Here is a 15,668-nt window from a genome sequence, read left to right on the forward strand (position 1 = left end):
TGAGTGAGCACTAAAACGCTCAAGTGCTTGACTCGAGCCAATGAAGTGGAGAGTTGAACCAAGTCAATGGGAGATTCGAGCATTTAACCATGTGCCCCTTATTTGGCAGAGGGGAGGGTGTCTGGTTCACCAAAAACCTCAGAAGGTTACAGTCTGGCCCCCAGGGGGTTAAGTGGAGATGCATAGCGTCTCCACCTAATCCCCTGGAGGCAAGATTGTACTGTTTTAGATTGGGGGTTATACTTACCATCATGGGTTCCTTACACGCACCATTTTCTTTTATCTTCATCGTAAATTTACCCTTAAGGTGGGACACTGCTACTGTTGATTGAGCTTAGCCAATCAGCGGCTGCAGCTTTGTCTTACCTTGACTGTTAATTGTAGATCAAGGAGAAGACACCACATGGATGGTAAGTATAATTTATCCCCTCCCTCCATGATGGGTAAAGGCTGTGAAAATGCATTATGCATTACCACAACCTTAAAGCCTGTTGATTGGCTGCCCAGCTGCCTATCAACAAGCTTTTTTTTTTTTTAACTAATTGCCTGAGCACCATTAGGTGCTTGCTTGAGCATCAAGCAGTGAGGAGCAACCTGATGCTCGATAGAGCACTATGCCGGCCTGTAGAGAGTAGCCTATGAGAATGAATAGTAAATCGGGGAGCTGATGCCTCTCTACACCACCATAGTGTTCAGCTTTATCAAGTCAAAAGACCTCATATTGAATTGGAATTTGACTCACTACATGTTCTAGTATGAATGAACCTATAGAAAACTGAAGGATTGTCACCTATCGACCCTTCACTGAAATTCTACTGTCTATATATTTTTTCATGATAGGGTAATGTTATATACTTATTTATCCTGACCTATTCGGAAACTGTGAAACTGACCTGCCAGGTATTGTACATTGAGGTGTTGGCATGCTGGACAATGTTCTCGTAGCCCATGGGACAGGACAATCTTGCACAATCTTGCCAATTTCTTGCAGCCCTTCTCCTATAATACCCTCTCCGTCCCACTCTCATCCAGACAATATTAATTGTACACATATTGGCATGTTTGACATTTTGTACAGACAAGACCCAGAATGAAGAATGTGCATCGGGAGATAAAGCCCGGGCTTCACCTCTGGGGTTCCAGTGACTCAGCTAGGCTAACTCAATTAACAAATGTCATCTATCTAGGTGGTGTCATCTGGGGAGGTTCTTCATATCCTCCATTCATGGGTCCAGCCACTCCGATCGGAGACCTTCTTCTAGGTAATGAACATTTGGTGAAAGGTGTCAGGTCTTAGATTGCGAGTGGTATAGGAAACAGAGGAAAGGGAAAGATGATTTATTATTGGAAACAAATAGTAATAAGATTTGAGTGACACGGAGCACAGATGATATTGGCATATGTGACTCATGGCCACCAGTGTTGTAGAGACCAGGTCAGTTGTTGGGTTGGGGTCAGTGAGAAGCTGGTGTGGGGGAGGTGCTAGACTGATAAACCTGACACCAGACCTTCCTTCTTCACTTATAAATGCTGCTCGGTGAGGCTTGGTTACTAGAAGAGCCAGGATTCCAGTGCAGCACAGGGACAGCTGTCTGCTTCAGCACCTTGGACAGCTCCTGTCCAGCTTCAGCACCATAGACAGCTCCAGTCCAGCTTCAGCACCATAGACAGTTCCTGTCCAGCTTCAGCACCATAGACAGCTCCTGTCCAGCTTCAGCACCATAGACAGCTCCTGTCCAGCTTCAGCACCATAGACAGCTTCAGCACCCAGGACAGCTCCAGTCTCAGTCTCAGCACCCAGGACAATCTCAGCTTCTTCAGGGACATCTCCCTCATTATAAAAAGCAATGGAAGGAGCCCTGATCTTCTGGAGATACCGCACCCTCTTCTCCCTCATCCTCTGCACTCTGATCCTCTTCAAAGTCCATTCCCAGGCAGCTCCATCCCAGCAGCAGCAGCACCAGGACACAGCTCCTCTCTCCAAAGTATACACCAGGGGCAGCCACTGGGCTGTAGGTAAGCTCTCTAACCTCTCATCACTTACTATAGCCTACATTCTAGAGCACAAACTCCAGCAATGCTCTGAGATTAGACAGCTTATCCATGGAGCAGGGCAGAGCAGGTTAACTAACTAGTAGTATATGTGAGGTTGTGGTATCAAACTTCAAGTGTTAATCTACAAAAGCTGGAGAGCCAGAGGTTTCGCATACAGCAATGTTCCAGATAGTTATAGTTTACTACTACATTGTTTGCATTGAAAAATAATTCTGCTAAACTTCATGTCCAGTGTTATAGAGACTCACCTCATCTGTCTAAGGTAGATTAAAAATGTTTTTCCACATAGGTACACATCATAATATAAGGACATGTCAAAGGACAGTGGTCTGCACCCTTTACAGCTGATATTATACTATATACTCATAATATTTCATGGCAGATGCCAGCTGGCAAATCAACAAGCTGCTGATCAGTGCAGAAGAGGTAGAAGATCAGTGCAGAAGAGGTAGAAGATCAGTGCAGAACAGGGAGAAGATCAGGGCAGAAGAGGTAGAACATCAGTGCAGAGGAGGTAGTAGATCAATGTAGAACAGGGAGAAGATCAGCACAGAACAGGAAGAAGATCAGTGCAGAATAGCACAGGGGCTCAGTGGTTAGCATTGTAACCTTGCAGCGCTGGAGTCCTGGGTTCAAATCCCACCAAGGACAACATCTGCAAAGAGTTTGTATGTTCTTTCCGTGTTTGCGTGGGTTTGCTCTGGGTACTATGGTTTCCTCCCACACCCAAAACATACAGATAGGTGAACTTAGATTGTGATCCCTATTGGGGACAGGGAGCAATAATTGGTGAAACTCTGTGAAGTGCTGCAGAATCTGTGTGCGCTATACAAATAAAAGCACTATTATTATTATTATTATTATTATTATTATTATTATTATTATTATTATTGTTATAGAAGATGAGTGGAGAAGAGGTAGGAAACCAGTGGAGAACAGGTAGGAGAGCAGGTAGATTACTTCAGCATGGGTAGCAGATGAGTGCAGAACAGGGATAAGATCAGTGCAGAACAGGTAGCAGAGCGGTGCAGGAGAGTTAGAAGATCAGTGGAGAACAGGTAGATGACTGCAGCATGGGTGGCAGAACAGTGCAGAACAGGTAGCAGAGCGGTGCAAGAGTTAAAAGATCAGTGGGAAATAAGTGGCAGAGCAGTGTTCAAAAGTTAGAACATCATTGCAGAACTGGGAGAAGACCAGTGCAGAACTGGGAGAAGACCAGTGCAGAACAGGTAGAAGACCAGTGCAGAACAGGTAGCAGAGAGGAGCATGAGTTACAAGATCATTGCAGAACAGGAAAAGGATCAGTGCAGAACAGGTAGCAGAGCTGTGTAGGAGTTAGAAGATCAGTGGGAAATAAGTAGCAGAGCGGAGCACAAGAGTTAGAACATCATTGCAGAACAGGTAAAAGATCAGTGTAGAAGAGATAAGATCAGTGCAGAAGAGATAAGATCAGTGCAGAAGAGATAAGATCAGTGCAGAACAGGGAGAAGACCAGTGCAGAACTGGAAGACCAGTGCAGAACAGGGAGAAGACCATTGCAGAACAGGGAGAAGACCATTGCAGAACAGGGAGAAGACCAGTGCAGAACAGGGAAAGGATCAGTGCAGGACAGATAGCAGAGCGGTGCAGGAGTTAGAGAATCATTGTATTACGGGTAGAAGATCAGTAGACAACAAGTAGATGACTGCAGCATGGGTAACAGAGCAGTCCAGAGAAGATAGAGAGCCGGGACCGCACAGGTAGCAGGGCAGAGCAGGTAGCAGGGCATAGGGTGTGGTGGAGTCTTTCCCTGCGCTGATACTTCTCATTATAAAGGAATTACCATCAGGAATCCTATACAGGAGAGCACAGCTGTAACCCATACAGTCACAGACACCTCCTGTACACCCAACATAGCTGCAGGTTTAATAAATAGCAACAAATGACTTAATGAAGATTATTATTATTATTAATAATGTTATTTAATCTCCAATAGATTATTTAATTTAATGCACCACAGTGCAGTCTTTTGTACATGCAAAATATGTTAGATAGATAGATAGATAGATAGATAGATAGATAGATAGATAGGAGATAGATAGATAGATAGATAGATAGATAGATAGATAGATAGGAGATAGATAGATAGATATGAGATAGATAGATAGATAGATAGATAGGAGATAGATAGATAGATATGAGATAGATAGATAGATAGATAGATAGATAGATAGATAGATAGATAGATAGATAGGAGATAGATAGATAGATAGATAGATAGGAGATAGATAGGAGATAGATAGGAGATAGATAGATAGATATGAGATAGATAGATAGATAGATAGATAGATAGGAGATAGATAGATAGATAGATAGATAGATAGGAGATAGATAGATAGATAGATAGATAGATAGATAGATAGATAGATAGATAGGAGATAGATAGATAGATAGATAGATAGATACATAGATAGATAATAGATAGATAGATAGATAGATAGGAGATAGATAGATAGATAGATAGATAGATAGGAGATAGATAGATAGATAGATAGATAGGAGATAGATAGATAGATAGATAGATAGATAGATAGATAGATAGATAGATAGATAGATAGGAGATAGATAGATAGATAGATAGATACATAGATAGATAATAGATAGGAGATAGATAGATAGATAGATAGATAGATAGATAGATAGATAGATAGATAGGAGATAGATAGATAGATAGATAGATAGATAGGAGATAGATAGATAGATAGATAGATATATAGGAGATAGATAGATAGATAGATAGATAGATAGATAGGAGATAGATAGATAGATAGATAGATAGGAGATAGATAGATAGATAGATAGGAGATAGATAGATAGATAGATAGATAGATAGATAGATAGATAGGAGATAGATAGATAGATAGATAGAAAGATAGATAGATAGATAGGAGATTGTTCTAGCTGCCTAGTAATGATGCTGTCCTGTATAGTCTATAATATAATCTAATAATTTAATATTCGGGATAGAGAAAACGAAACCTTTTTGCAGAATAATCGTCCCCTTCCTGATCCCCAGCGGAATATGCAGACTCCATAGGGATACAATATATTCTCTGGTTTGCACTTACTGTACTAGTGTTCTAGGTGCGCTTTATGTCTCCAGTCTGTCTGGAAAGAGATGTGTATAAGGTGGAGATGTGTAAGAGATGTGTATGAGGATGGAGAGGAGGACCCGGAATAATAGCACACAGCCTAATAATATCACACAGGAGATTGTTTGATTTGATATAAATTAAGTTAGTTTAGGGAATTCAAATGATTCTTATATATTTTTTTTTTATATATGGAGTAATTGGACTAATACACACTGCTCTAGTTATATACCTATGGAGTGATGGGACTGATATACACTGCTCTAGTTATATACCTATGGGGTGATGGGATTGATAGACACTGCTCTAGTTATATACCTATGGGGTGATGGGACTGATAGATACTGCTCTAGTTATATACCTATGGGGTGATGGGACTGATAGACACTGCTCTAGTTATATACCTATGGGGTGATGGGACTGATAGACACTGCTCTAGTTATATACCTATGGAGTGATGGGACTGATATACACTGCTCTAGTTATATACCTATGGGGTGATGGGATTGATAGACACTGCTCTAGTTATATACCTATGGGGTGATGGGACTGATAGATACTGCTCTAGTTATATACCTATGGGGTGATGGGACTGATAGACACTGCTCTAGTTATATACCTATGGGGTGATGGGACTGATATACACTGCTCTAGTTATATACCTATGGAGTGATGGGACTGATAGACACTGCTCTAGTTATATACCTATGGGGTGATGGGATCATACACACTGCTCTAGTTATATACCTATGGGGTGATGGGACTGATAGACACTGCTCTAGTTATATACCTATGGGGTGATGGGACTGATAGACACTGCTCTAGTTATATACCTATGGGGTGATGGGACTGATATACACTGCTCTAGTTATATACCTATGGGGTGATGGGACTGATAGACACTGCTCTAGTTATATACCTATGGAGTGATGGGACTGATAGACACTGCTCTAGTTATATACCTATGGAGTGATGGGACTGATAGACACTGCTCTAGTTATATACCTATGGGGTGATGGGACTGATAGACACTGCTCTAGTTATATACCTATGGAGTGATGGGACTGATATACACTGCTCTAGTTATATACCTATGGGGTGATGGGACTGATAGACACTGCTCTAGTTATATACCTATGGGGTGATGGCACTGATATACACTGCTCTAGTTATATACTTATGGGGTGATGGGACTGATAGACACTGCTCTAGTTATATACCTATGGGGTGATGGGACTGATAGACACTGCTCTAGTTATATACCTATGGGGTGATGGGACTGATAGACACTGCTCTAGTTATATACCTATGGGGTGATGGGACTGATAGACACTGCTCTAGTTATATACCTATGGGGTGATGGGACTGATAGACACTGCTCTAGTTATATACCTATGGGGTGATGGGACTGATAGACACTGCTCTAGTTATATACCTATGGGGTGATGGGACTGATAGACACTGCTCTACTTATATACCTATGGGGTGATGGGACTGATAGACACTGCTCTAGTTATATACCTATGGGGTGATGGGACTGATAGACACTGCTCTAGTTATATACCTATGGGGTGATGGGACTGATAGATACTGCTCTAGTTATATACCTATGGGGTGATGGGACTGATAGACACTGCTCTAGTTATATACCTATGGGGTGATGGGACTGATAGACACTGCTCTAGTTATATACCTATGGAGTGATGGGACTGATAGACACTGCTCTAGTTATATACCTATGGGGTGATGGGACTGATAGACACTGCTCTAGTTATATACCTATGGAGTGATGGGACTGATAGACACTGCTCTAGTTATATACCTATGGGGTGATGGGACTAATAGACACTGCTCTAGTTATATACCTATGGGGTGATGGGACTGATAGACACTGCTCTAGTTATATACCTATGGGGTGATGGGACTGATAGACACTGCTCTAGTTATATACCTATGGGGTGATGGGACTCTAGTTAAATGAATGTATTTACAAATATAGTGATATTTGATCATATATTTATAAATATATAGTGTCAGATAATGAGATGTATGATGCTGCTCATAGCAGTTCTGCTCAGTCACAATCCCCAGATTCACCAGTAGATGCCGCTCTTATACTCTTATAGCTAAAAATCTGAAGACAGAAAACAACTAGATATATAGTATGTAGCTATACAACTAATAATGTACAGAGTCTGTCCCATAGCTAGATAGAAGATAGATAATAATAGACACATAATAGATAGACTATATAAACATATCTCCTATCTATCTATCTATCTATCTATCTATCTATCTATCTATCTATCTATCTATCTCCTATCTATCTATCTATCTATCTATCTATCTCCTATCTATCTATCTATCTATCTATCTATCTATCTATCTATCTATCTATCTCCTATCTATCTATCTATCTATCTATCTATCTATCTATCTATCTATCTATCTAATCTCCTATCTATTTATTATCTAAATTGGGTTGCCAACAGATCGCTGTGATCACAGGCTCTATATAGGTGCGAAGCTACTTCCACGGCACTCCAGTTGTGTGAAATATATTTCATGCGACAAAGTGGTGCAGCACAGCAAACTAGTGAAGCGACATTTCGATGGCCTACTCCATCATTTTCAAGCTTGCGAAAATTCGAACGCTAATCATTCCGTGTAAACGCACCATTACACAGACAAATTATCTTACAGATTTTTTAATGGATTTGAGAAGAGGAGAAATCTCAGTCTTTCCTTTATGACCTGTTCTCTGTTCATAGTCTGTTCCTGGGGTTGGCTTAAAAAATCTGTCAGATAAATCTGTCTGTGTAAAGGGATTCTAACCAAACGTGTTTTAGCTATAGAAGTATATGGCTCTCCTTAAGAGCTATTACTGTGATGATTTTTTTTGTTTTGTTTTTTTTTTTGTTTTTGGGATGGGGTTATTGTGTCAAACACATGGTATGCTGGGTAGCCCCAGTTTCTTTCCATAATGACCCTGTAGGATCCATATAGGTCAGGTCAATGGCCATCTCTTGGCTCCTGGTGTTCACCAGTGGCGCCGCAATGATGAGGCGACCTGAGTCGTCTGCCTCAGGCGGCGCCACCAGCTGTTATCATGGGGGCGGCATTCAGTGGCGTAGCTACCACGGTCGCAGCGGTCGCCGCGACCGGGCCGCTACTGTACTGCCACTGTACTGCTCCCATCCCACTCCCTCTTGTGACCGCAAGCAATGTTTTGCCTGCGATCACAAGAGGCGGCTGGGACGGCCCCCGGCTGACTTGCGGGGCTGGGAGCATCTTGAGGGCAAAAAAACAGGTCCCGCGAAGCTCCGCCCCCTCCACTGGAAGTCCCGCCCCCAGCCGCGGTAAGCCCGCCAGCGCGCGTGACAGGAAGACTAGAGGAACCATTCAGGTGAGTAAAGATTTTTTTGTTTTAAAGGGACATGATGGGGGGTGTAGTGGTATGGTGGTGGAACAAGAGGATGATGGGGGGTATAGTGGTATGATGATGGAACAAGAGGATGATGGGGGCTGTAGTGGTATGATGGAACAAGAGATTGATGGGGGTGTAGTGGTATGATGATGGAACAAGAGGATGATGGGGGCTGTAGTGGTATGATGATGGTGGAACAAGAGGATGATGGGGGGTATAGTGGTATGGTGGTGGAACAAGAGGATGATGGGGGGTATAGTGGTATGGTGGTGGAACAAGAGGATGATGGGGGGTATAGTGGTATGATGATGGAACAAGAGGATGATGGGGGGTGTAGTGGTATGATGGAACAAGAGGATGATGGGGGTGTAGTGGTATGATGATGATGATGATGGAACAAGAGGATGATGGGGGGTGTAGTGGTATGATGATGATGGAACAAGAGGATGATGGGGGGTGTAGTGGTATGATGATGATGGAACAAGAGGATGATGGGGGGTGTAGTGGTATGATGATGATGATGGAACAAGAGGATGATGGGGGGTGTAGTGGTATGATGGAACAAGAGGATGATGGGGGGTGTAGTGGTATGATGATGATGATGATGGAACAAGAGGATGATGGGGGTATAGTGGTATGATGATGGAACAAGAGGATGATGGGGGTGTAGTGGTATGATGGAACAAGAGGATGATGGGGGGTGTAGTGGTATGATGAAGGAACAAGAGGATGATGCGGGGTGTAGTGGTATGATGATGGAACAAGAGGATGATGGGGGTGTAGTGGTATGATGATGAGGGGTGTAGTGGTATGATGATGGAACAAGAGGATGATGGGGGGTGTAGTGGTATGATGATGGAACAAGAGGATGATGGGGGTGTAGTGGTATGATGATGAGGGGTGTAGTGGTATGATGATGGAACAAGAGGATGATGGGGGTGTAGTGGTATGATGGAACAAGAGGATGATGGGGGTGTAGTGGTATGATGATGATGGAACAAGAGGATGATGGGGGTGTAGTGGTATGATGATGATGGAACAAGAGGATGATGGGGGTGTAGTGGTATGATGATGAGGGTGTAGTGGTATGATGATTAAGGAACAAGAGGATGATGGGGGTGTAGTGGTATGATGATGAGGGTGTAGTGGTATGATGATGGAACAAGAGGATGATGGGGGTTGTAGTGGTATGATGATGAGGGTGTAGTGGTATGATGATTAAGGAACAAGAGGATGATAAAGGGTGTAGTGGTATGATGATTAAGGAACAAGAGGATGATGAAGGGTGTAGTGGTATGATGATGAAAGGGCAGGAGGATGAAGGGGGTAGTAGTATGATGATGGAGGGGCAGGAGGATGAAAGGGGTAGTAGTATGGTGATAAAGGGGCAGGAGGAGGGGACAACATGGGGGGCATCTGTAAGGGGGACAACACAGGGGGCCATCTATAAGGGGGAAACATTGGGGGCCATCTATAAGGTGGACTACATGGGGGGTGTATACAATAGGGCATGCACAGAGGGGGGCATGTACTTTAAGGCGGGTCACATAGTGTCAGGGCTACCTACTAAATGAGGGTGTAAAGGGGACAGTACAGATGTGCAGTTTTTAGAGAGATGATGGTGTCAGTGTGAGGAGCCTAATATGTCTGTCTGGCAGATTCTGTGGATTCGTGGCCCAGAGAAGTTCTCAAAATCGCCCACAACAGATGGAGAAGATGAAAAGGGATGAACTCCGATCAGAGAAGACGTCCCCAGTGAGTCACTTGATATAACTGCACTGTAATGTATATGGTGTATAGATCCTGTGTACAGTGCGTCCACCTCTATATGACTGTATGAAGTGATATTGGTCTATGTACAGAGGATTATATTCAGTAGCAGCGGTGGTGTTAGTCACTATGAGGTGGTATTATTTGTTACTTGTTATCTGGTACTGTGTTTTATTGGATTTAGTATACTGGATTTGGTCAGTAACAATATGGTGGTGATGGTTGTGGTGTGGCGGTAATATTTCCCCTTGTGTACTGGTAATATTGGCAATATTGGTCTCAGTAAACAGGATTTGTTTGGTAACAGTATGGCGGTGATAATATTTCCTGTATACTGGTATTATTGGTAATATCAGTCTTGAGATATATATATATATATATACCAATAGCATCGAGAAAGGGGGGGCCCAAGTTGACCTCTTGCACCAGGGCCCAAGAGACATTAGCTACGCCCCTAGGGGCGGCATTCAGTGGCAGATTATAATATGGGCGGTTCGGGCGGCCGCCCACATTATAATCCGCCACTGATTGTACCATGTACCAGAGACCCCCGCGCCCGGACAGCATCTGTAATTAGATGCTGGGAGCGGGAGAGACTGTATTCATAAGCGCCGCGGTGTAATGAATCAGCCACGCGGTGCTGTTACTACAGCGCGGCGCTTATGAATACAGTCTCCCCCGCTCCCAGCATCTAATTACAGATGCTGTCCGGGCGCGGGGGTCTCCGGTAGCGGCATTCCACGGAACGTGGGAATGCAGCCTTTAGTCCCCCGGCTGATGTGTGGCTGCCGGAGGTGTCCCATCCTGTCTCCGGCAGCGAGCGCATCAGAGAGCTCCCTGTGCACTGGAAGTCACAGCCACAGGCGCACGGGGAGCTCTCTGATGCGCGCGCTGCCGGGGACAGGACGGGACACCCCGGGCAGCCGCACATCAGCCGGGACCAGACCAGAGAGGCTCGATGGGGGAACGGATGGCAGGTGAGTTGTGTGCTGTTTTTTGTTTTTGTTTTATCTGCTGTGCAGGGGGGGACCATATATAAGGGAGAGGGAAGAGGGGGACCATCTATAAGGGAGGGGGAGGGGGGAGAGGCGAGAGGGGGACCATCTATAAGGGAGGGGAAAGAGGGGGACCATCTATAAGGGAGGGGGAGAGGGGGACCATCTATAAGGGAGGGGGAGAGGGGGACCATCTATAAGGGAGGGGGAGAGGGGGACCATCTATAAGGGGGGGGGAGAGGGGGACCATCTATAAGGGGGGGGGGAGAGGGGGACCATCTATAAGGGAGAGGGGACCATCTATAAGGGGGGGAAGAGGGGGTCCATCTATAAGGGGGGAAGAGGGGGACCATCTCCTAAAAGATCAGCACCCTCCCCTCCTGACATCCTCTGTGCTGCTGGGACTTCTCCTCTAGGATCAGCACCCTCCTCTCCTGACATCCTCTGTGCTGTTGGGACCTCTCCTATAGGATTAGCACCCTCCTCTCCTGACATCCTCTGTGCTGCTGGGACCTCTCCTATAGGATTAGCACCCTCCTCTCCTGACCTCCTCTGTGCTGCTGTGACCTCCCCTATAAGATCAGCCCCCTCCTCTCCTGACATCCTCTGTGCAGCAAGGGACCAAACATTATGTTTATTGGGGACAGCAGTTGGGGGGGGGGGCAGTAGTGGATTATAATGTGGGCGGATTGACCGGGGGGGGGGGGGGGGCGTCATCCTATAGTTCGCCTTGGGCAGCAGAGAGGCTAGAATCACCCCTGGTGTTCACTCTCCTTTTCTATTTCCTCCAGGCCACCTAATGGGTAAGAAGAGTATAGAGGAATATCCCTACATGTATGATGGAGGAGACAGGACCTCAGCCGCAGGCTATATGGATGGAGACAAGTCAGTGGAAGGCTCTCAGCAATGGAGAGAAGCCCTCCTCAGTTTACTGAGGATGCTGGAGACCAGTGATGTCAGAAATTCCCAGTCCATGAGGGACACAAGGTTATTTAACAGGAAATTCTTAGACTCCGACGACAACAACAACTATAAAGAGGTAAGTGCTGCTTGTCTATTACCATCACCCCCTAACCTAGATGCAGACCCTTTACCATATCAATACTGTAAAGGGGGGATCTGACCACTGATGTGTGCTGCATCACACTGGGCTTGTCTGCAACCGATGGCTTTTTGGCTGTAGAGAACTACAAGCCTCAGCATGCCCTGAAATCTGAAACTGTTATTACTCCAATGCATCTACTGTAAGGGTATGTTCACACATGTGAACTATGTTTGCGGTATATGTCATATATGCCAACCGATAGCGGCATGTATCTGAACCGTGCCCATTCAGTTCTACTATTGATTATTTTGGGGCAACTCTGAATTTACAGGACTCAAAACCCTTTACAGCTTCACTTTTCAGTCCTGGAAAATAATAGTATATACTTGAAAATGGACTGAATGTAGTCAAGAGTAGAATAGACTGGACACAGCTCTGGTATGCTGAAGTATTTATTATGGTATGCTGATATATAATTGATATATACTACAAACATAGCTAGGACCTAGCCTCAAAAGGCTGCAACTATACTAAATTGTCTTGGTTAAGAATCTCCTATTGATTTGTGTATACAGCTCCTATGTAGATCTATGCAGCGCCATGGTTACAGACTACAAACAAACCCTGTGTGTAGTCAGGTCCTGTAATCATGTGTTACTCCACTGTCTCTGCTTCCCCTTCTATTGAAGGATGCAGTAATGTACGTAATACAAGGCTGTGTGTAGTCTGCACATTATAGTAACATATACCATACTGTCAATGGCAGTGCCAGTCCATGGACAAAAGGGGCACTGTTTCTGGATACACAGCAAATATGACAAAAATGGTACATGTTACAGTACATCGATGTTGGTTTGACCACTCTTTAGAATAGGGGTCTCCACCCCCCCATGTAATAAGCTTAACCAAGGATATTTATATGGACTTTATGCGTAATCTGTTATGTATAAATCCAGGGAAGACAGCCGAGAGGTGGTACTTGCAGGTTCCTATATGAAAATATAGTAATAAGGTACAGGAAATGTTCAGAAATAATTCCTATGATGATAAGTTTAATAGACATGGTCACTTTTGAATATATATTTTTTTTATCATTGTAATATTATGGAAGAGGGTGAACATTTTGCTCAGTTTCTCTTCTGCAGCCTACATGTTGTCCCCTACTGTACTCGGTGCTCGGCCTTGGTAAGGGAAGCTGCCTGACTGCTCAATTTGTAGCCCCTGTCATATGTCATATATCATGAATAGACTGAGAATATCATTCAGGAGAGAACAGAGAAGAGCTGGAGTCATTATGTGGATGGATTTCGCTGTGAACACCACACAGCAGCCTGTACTATTGTAACAACACGGAGGCTGCAGAAAAGAAACTGAGCAAAATTTTAAATACAGTTCTAGGGAGAAAACCTTCACAGTGTAATGCAATAGTATAAAAAAACTGCATTCAAGGTGTCTAAGCTGGACTTTTGATAGATGAAAAGATGTAAAATTCTGTATGTGATCCTATCAGGAATGGGGAACCTTTAGCCTTACAACTGTTGCAAAACTACAATTCCCATCATTCCTCATTAAAGCTTTGGCTGTCCAGGCATGATGGGAATTCAAGTTGTGCAACAGCTGGAGGTCTCTGCTCTAGTTGCTGCAGCAGCTCAAGAAAAGTATCATTGACATTATCTCAGGAGTCAATGTTAGCTGACCGCTGGGGATCCAACTATTGGGACCCAAACTGGCATACTATTGTTCCCTTAAGTTCCATGAAGCAGCAAAGCTCATCGTTGACCACTTCTCTATTCATATTCTGAAGTTGAGACATTGGATAGAGTGGTGGTCAATCCTTTTCCCCATTCACTCTTTATTTTCCTGATTAGTGGGGTCCCAGAGGTATGACCCACAGCCAGTGGCATAGCTACCATAGAGGCAGAGAAGGCAGTTGCTATGGGGCTCATGGGGGGAGGGGGCCCGGGGATGCTTAGGGAAAATAATAGCCTCCTGTGTCCTTCTGCTCCTTAACCCCTAATGTACTGCAGTGTGTAAGTGGCCCAGTGTTCTCTTACAAGCTGCCACACAAAAAAGGGTCAATAAGCTAAAGACAATTAGCTCTCCGCTTCACTGCTCTGATAACCTCTGACCTCTGTTCTCTTAGGCTCCCGCAGAAGTCAGGGGTTATCAGTAGTTAAGCAGAGAGCTAATTGTCTTCTGCCTATTAACCCTTTTTTTTGTGTTGCAGCATGTAAGAGAACACTGGGTTACATACAAACTGCAGTACATAAGGGGTTAAGCAGAAGGTAGTCCGCTCCTGCACCTATGTATATAACCATGAGGCTCCTAATAAGCTGTTACAGTTAAATACAGTGGACTGACAGAACAAGCAGACATTGGATCTCTGCTTTGCCAGTCACTGTTGTGGCTGCACGCAGGATTCTGCCTCTAGCCAAAAGAGATTTATTTTTTGGCCACATCATCGAGTATATACCAGTTTTTTGCTATGGGGCCCCATGAATCCTAGCTACGCCCCTGCCCACAGCTATGAGTCGAGCTCCAGGCTCCCTCTTACCATGGCCCAGATAGTCTACCTCTTTGGTTGGTACACTAAATCTCACATCTGTCACTATCTTTCCAGGTATTGGATTACCTCTACCAGATGATGAAGGAGAACGCACAGAGCTGAGAGGCCAGAGGAGTCTGCACCGCAGAGGAGGAGGAGGAGGACGAGACTTGTGCCACATTTGATTGTACCAGATGCCTGATATATGATTTCTGTAAATGATACTTTGTGTACATGGTGCATTTCCTAGTGATACTCTCGCCGACCCCATGTATCCAGAGCACGGACTTACTCGCCTGATCTGTAAATACCGGTCTAGGAAGGGTCTTAAAAGTGACATCATTATATTTTAGCACCGCTGACAAATTCATCTCTTTAGTTTGTAGACACAGAATATTTTGACATTCACAATAAAAACTTCAAATAAAGATCTTGTCCGTTGTTTTATGTCTGTGTTGTGTTCTGTATTATACAGTAGAACGGTCACTGACTAGTACTGGATCTTAAAACATGGGAACATAGAAGATTGTCGGCAGCCCCCCAGCTCATGTAGTCTGCCCTCCGATATATCGTTATTCCAGGCAGGTTTACATTAGGTTATTGTAGATTTACCTACCACATCTGCTGGAAGTTTGTTCTAAGTATCTACTACTCTTTCAGTAAAGTAATATTTTGTCATATTGCTTCTGATTTTCCCCCC

General features: G+C 44.1%; 1 protein-coding gene across 1 annotated transcript; it reads left to right on the forward strand.

Moving 5' to 3' along the window:
• Positions 1-1,568: 1,568 nt before the first annotated feature.
• Positions 1,569-15,396, forward strand: GRP (gastrin releasing peptide). The gene is made up of 3 exons (XM_069964809.1): positions 1,569-2,016; positions 12,170-12,417; positions 15,044-15,396. The coding sequence occupies exons 1-3, from the start codon at positions 1,848-1,850 to the stop codon at positions 15,089-15,091; spliced, it is 465 nt and encodes a 154-aa protein (XP_069820910.1). The 5' UTR covers positions 1,569-1,847; the 3' UTR covers positions 15,092-15,396.
• Positions 15,397-15,668: the final 272 nt, after the last annotated feature.

This window comes from Dendropsophus ebraccatus, chromosome 3 (assembly GCF_027789765.1).
Source record: "Dendropsophus ebraccatus isolate aDenEbr1 chromosome 3, aDenEbr1.pat, whole genome shotgun sequence".
Classification (NCBI taxonomy): Eukaryota; Metazoa; Chordata; class Amphibia; order Anura; family Hylidae; genus Dendropsophus; species Dendropsophus ebraccatus.

Excerpts from the sequence above, each read along its gene's own strand:
- GRP (XM_069964809.1), top strand. The coding sequence starts at position 1,848 with ATGGAAGGAGCCCTGATCTTCTGGAGATACCGCACCCTCTTCTCCCTC. Across the intron at positions 2,017-12,169 it reads GGGCAGCCACTGGGCTGTAG|GCCACCTAATGGGTAAGAAG; the intron begins GTAAGCTCTCTA and ends TATTTCCTCCAG. Across the intron at positions 12,418-15,043 it reads ACAACAACAACTATAAAGAG|GTATTGGATTACCTCTACCA; the intron begins GTAAGTGCTGCT and ends CTATCTTTCCAG.